Source organism: Myotis davidii, unplaced genomic scaffold (assembly GCF_000327345.1).
Source record: "Myotis davidii unplaced genomic scaffold, ASM32734v1 scaffold1558, whole genome shotgun sequence".
Taxonomy (NCBI): domain Eukaryota; kingdom Metazoa; phylum Chordata; class Mammalia; order Chiroptera; family Vespertilionidae; genus Myotis; species Myotis davidii.
This window is the reverse complement of record NW_006288873.1, coordinates 27,988-33,055: the sequence shown is the minus strand read 5'-3', so window position 1 is coordinate 33,055 and position 5,068 is coordinate 27,988. Positions and strand designations below refer to the sequence as shown.

Below are 5,068 nucleotides of genomic sequence, written 5' to 3'. Positions count from 1 at the left end.
GGGAGGCCTACCCTGCCCCCATCCACAGACTTGAGACCCCCCCTCCCCACACACACACACACACAGGAGCAGGGATACCCACACCCAGGGACACGGATGACACACGTTCTTGTTAGAGTCATAATGGGCTGCAGAGACCTGCCACCTGGGACTCTGTCACCCTGTGGCCAGAAGTCATGGAAGACTTAACACCACCTGAATGTGAGGCCCCTGAGGGCAGGAGAGGGGGGCTAACTTGGTCACGGCTGTGCCCCCCAGGATTTAAAACAGCAGCTTTAAAGCAGAGTCGTTCTCAATAAACATTTGTTTGGGAAGAAGGATGGAGAGGGGGAAGGAAGAGAGGGGAGCCAGGGGTGGCTGCCAGGTACTGAGGTGAAGACCCCACAGCTGGTGTCCTTGTGCCCAGGGTGTGCCCTCTGCCAGGCCCACCCGAGCTGCCCGCTGGGAACCAAGCAGGAACTGTGAGCGGGAGGCACGGTCCCGAGAATTCTGTCCCGAAGGGGGGCGGCTGGTAGGGACAGGCTCTGAGGGGCTGGGACAGGCTGGGCGAGCAAGCAGGGCCACTCACCTGAGGGTGCCACTGTAGGCACAGGCCAGGAAGAGGCCAGGGACTCCAGGCAGGTCCTTGAAGATGTCCAGCACGAGCAGGGGCATGTACTGGGGGAAGGAGGGGGTCAGCCTCCGGGACAGGAGCACCCAGAGGCTAGGGCTTCTGTCTGTCCTCACCCTGCACGGCCCCAGCGCCCAGTGCAGACCGGGCTCACAGTGGGCACTCAGTGTGTGTTTGTGGATGGGCTGCAGGCACCTGTGATTACCACTGAGCCCCGCCACGCACAGAGCCCTGGGGTCCCGGTGAGGCAGGGCCCCGTGGCATCGCTTTGTTGACGAGGACAGTGAGGCTGAAAGGTGCCGCCCCGCCTGAGGTTGCAGTCAGGCAGGCAGGATTCTGACCAGAGAATGGCAGATGCAACAGCCTTGCAGCCTCTGTCCACTCTGTACCCTGCAGCTAGAGCTGCCTTTGACTTGCCTGCGGACCTTAGACAGTTGCCTCCTACCCGCTCCCGCCTCAGTTTGCTCATCTGTAAAGTGGGCACCATGACATCCTTGGCCTTATCTCATATTGAAGGATTGGATGGGTCACTAACTGCTTGTGAAGGGAGGGAACGGCATGAGGCACAGGGTCAGTGCTTGGCACACGGGAGCTGGTCATTATTATTAATATTAACACCATCACTGTGTGTGGGACCACGGTCCCATCTTCTCCTTGATACGCCTCAGGGAGTCTGACTCGAGGTCTGAATGTGCCCCTCTCCTGCTCACATCTACCATGGCTCCTCATCGCCTCCCAGATCCTCCCCTGAGCCAAACTCTCGCCTGCGTCTGCACCTTTGCACAGGCTGCTAGGAAAGCCCTTCTACCGCCACCCCCAGAGATTCATCCATACAGAGATTCGGAGTGGGGGTGGGGTCAGGAGCGGCCTAGGAGCCTGGACCAGACTCACCTGGTCGGGGGCAGAGATACGCCCTGTGCGGAGGGGGTCACAGTCCATATAGAGTGTGAACATGACGATGCCACAAGCAACAGCACTGGACACAATCAGGAACAGGCCCAGCTGGTTGATGAGCAGGGCCCTGTGGGGAGGTGTGCCTCAGGCTGAGGATGCGGGGGGAGGGGGGGGTGCATCCTAGAGACTCCCATCCCGCCCCCTCCCCCAAACACTTACAGCTTGGCCTGCTTCTCTGTGCGGCAACCCACATAGCGCTGCACCTGTGCTTGGTTCACGCCATACATTGAGAGCCACACCAACGTGCCGCCCACCGTGAGAGTCCAGAATGTGTACCGACTCCGCGGGTCTGGGTCAAAGCTGGATGAGGGCAGGGCAAGCCATCCATGTGGGGATACCACATTGAATTCACTTTCCCAAGGGCCCCAGATGGCCATTACCCTTAAGGGCCTTAAGGGGACATTTGGGATAGGTTTTGAAGTGAGTGTAGGAGTTTGCCTGATTGAAATTCATTTATTTGTTTCCTGAGTCATCTGTGTTTGTGCTCCAAAACCATTCTTTCTGTGCCCATCTGGGACCTCAGAGAGCCTTCAGTTTCCAGTCTGGCTGGAGGTGGGGGTGGGGGAGTACAGAGAAGGGGAGCCAGGGTAGTATCTTTGGGGAGCCTGGGGAGGGAACCCGGGGGGGGGGGGCTTCCTGGAGCAGTAGGCATTGGCTGGCTTCTCCCAGGGCAGAGGGATGCCAGCTCCATCCTCTTGCATTATCCCCCTCTACAGTTTCACTCACTCCATCAGGTTGATCCGGGAGTGGTTCTGGGCAAGCTTGAACACCTGTCTGGGCCCGCCCACAAGCATGATCCCGCGAACCAGGACAACCCAGAAGCCAGCCAGCATCACCACAACCTGGAACACATCGGTCCAGATCACAGCCTTCATGCCGCCCTGCAGGATGTGACAGAGAGGGAGAGAGGGGGTCAGACAGAGACCTGTCTGGGGCCTGCAAGACAGGACAGAGTGAGGCAAAGAGGGAGCAGACAGGAGACCTGGCTGGGGCCAGTCTGGCCCGGCCTCCAGCAGTAGCCAGGACCAATGCCCCCTTCTGCCTGTCTCCTATCTGTAAAGCAGGGTTAAGAACAGTACTCTCCTGCCCTGGCCGGTGTGGCTCAGTTGGTTGGAGTGTCGTCCCATACAAGGAAAGCTGGCGAGTTTGATTCCCGGTTGGGGCAGGGGTTGGATCTCCTGTCAGGGTGCGTTCGGGAGGCAACCGATGGATGTATCTCTCTCTCTCCTCCCCTTTCCTCTCTCTAGACTCGATTAAAACAAATAACAGCACTCTCCTTATGGTGATGTAAGAACGAAATTAGTTACTATGAGAAAGATATTTGGAATGGCGCATATAAGTGTTCAGTGAGTGAGTGAGTGAGTAATGGCTGCTGCTATGATGACTATCACCATTATTATCACCTGCTGCCTTTACCCTCCCAGCCTCCAAGCTTTCACATTCCCACGGCAGCCCCTGCACTTTCCTCTGGAGAAACCCCTTTTCCCTCATAGGCTGCTCAGGTGAGGCCAGTCCTGCTCCCAGCTCCAAGAACAGCCAATGAGAATATCCGAACCCCAAAAGGTGAAGGGATTAAGCCACAAAGCCAAAAACCTCATAGACACAGACAACAACATGGCGATTCCCAAGGCGGACGGGGAGTCTGGGGAGGTGGAAGAGGGCCTCGGGGGGTAAGTGGTGGTGGAAGGAGACGTCTTGGGGTGGTGAACACAACAACACAACGTACAGATGATGCATTATAGAATTGTACACCTGGAACCTATATACCTTTATTAACCAATGTCACCTCAATAAATTCAATTTAAAAAGAGAATATCCCAGCCCCCCAAACTTCTCATTCTGTGCACAAGACCAAAGCCGGCCAAACGGAGCCCTCCCGGACTTTAGCCAGCCCACCCTGAAGCAGGAGCTCACTTTCTGGCAAAGGGATGGATGCATGGAGCTGATGGAGCCCCTAGAGATGGGAGTGGTACACAGAGGACACTGCTGCAGCCCCTGGATCCAGCCAGGCCTGAAGCAGGATGCCCATGACAGTTAGGGACGCCCTGGACCCTAACCAATAAGCCTTTCAAATATTCTTTCATTATTAAGATGAGGAAACCGGCCCAGCTGACACGGGGCTTCCTCAGGAGGAAGGAAAAGTAGGGAGTGCAGACAGCCAGCCCAGGGCCTCCCCTATCCAGCCGGCATGAAGCCCCCAAGTGGGGTCAGCGGGGGGGAGGGGGGTGTCACTCACCACAGTGGTGTACAAGGTGCAGATGACTCCAGTGGACAGGAGTGACCCCCAGATGTCCAGCCCGGTCACTGTTCAAGGAAATCCCCCCCATTAGGCCACCAAGTGGGGTGCAGATTTGGACTCCAGTGTCGGGCTCTCCTCCCTCCAGGAGTCTTCCCTCCCATGTCCCTGGGGCAGCCCCTGCCGCCTGCTCTGGGATAGCCTGTAAGCCTTTGCCGCATTGCAGACACCCTCCCTCTCTTTTCTCTCTCTCTCTCTCTCTGTCTCTCTCTCTCAGAGCCAAACCTTGGTTCAGGATGAGTGCAGGGGCGTAGATCACGATTCCAGTGTATAGCACCTGCAGGGGGGAGAGGGGGAGGGTAGTGGCTGTGGTGACTGGGAATGAATCAGAGATCGGAGAAGGAGGGTGTTTGGTGTAGAGAGGAGGCAGGTGGGGGTGGGGGGCTGGCGGACCAAACCTGTAGACCTGACGGAAGTGGGCAGGGCACAGGCTGAGCCTAGCTGGGTGGAGATGGGACCCACAGGGATAGGTGGGGAAGGATGGGGGAGGGCTGTGGGCGGGGCCGACGAAGGCAGGACCCAGGCCACTCACTGTGGCCAGCAGGTACTGCAGGGTCCCACAGAGCCGCACCGCCCGGCTGAAACGGAGCTCCAGGTACTGCAAGGAGGAGCCGAGGGCTCGTGGTCACCTGGGCAGATCCTACCTCGGGGCTCCAGACCTCTGGGTTCCTTCACCCGCCCCCTTGGCTTCTGCCCTCTCTCCAGAGGACAGCTTTGCTCTCTGCACTCCTGCCCGTGGGAACCTCGACCAAGTGCACACATTCCCATTGTCCGCGCGCACCCGTGCACACCCACCATCCCCATGCCTGCGGGGAGGAAGATCCCGAGGGAGAAGGCTCCGAGGAGGGGGCCGCTCAGGACGCCCATGACAGTGAAGGAGCCCTGCGGAGCCAGAGGGGGGGTGCGGGGGGCGACTGAGGGCAGAGCCACCCCCTCTCCAGCCGCGGTTCACCCGCTGGGAAAGCAGGACCCGAGGAATCCCACTGCGGGCCTGAGATCCTCTGTGCCTCAGTTTCCCTCGGGGAGGGGAAGCCCCGTTTCTGCCTCCCTGGAGTTGGAGGCAAAGAGGCCCATTCTCTCCCCTAAGGGATGCATGCGGGTGCGATCGATCCCACCCCACGTCAGTCCCTTCCTGTCCCCAGGCCACCGCCTCCCCCTCCCCCACCTCCTCCCGGCGGCTGCAGGCAGTATCCCTCCGCTGGTAGCAG

The 5,068-nt window shown here is 58.9% G+C and overlaps 1 protein-coding gene across 1 annotated transcript in view; it reads right to left on the bottom strand.

Annotated features, from left to right (window-relative positions):
- Window positions 1-5,068, bottom strand: part of SLC5A5 (solute carrier family 5 (sodium/iodide cotransporter), member 5) — a gene marked incomplete at its 5' end in the record, with an annotated part of 25,515 nt that overhangs the window by 14,750 nt on the left and 5,697 nt on the right. The window contains 6 exons of the mRNA XM_015562210.1: window positions 569-657; window positions 1,502-1,631; window positions 1,724-1,864; window positions 2,291-2,445; window positions 3,801-3,868; window positions 4,086-4,137. Coding sequence (XP_015417696.1) covers window positions 569-657; window positions 1,502-1,631; window positions 1,724-1,864; window positions 2,291-2,445; window positions 3,801-3,868; window positions 4,086-4,137 — 635 coding nt within the window. The remainder of the gene's footprint in view (window positions 1-568; window positions 658-1,501; window positions 1,632-1,723; window positions 1,865-2,290; window positions 2,446-3,800; window positions 3,869-4,085; window positions 4,138-5,068) is intronic.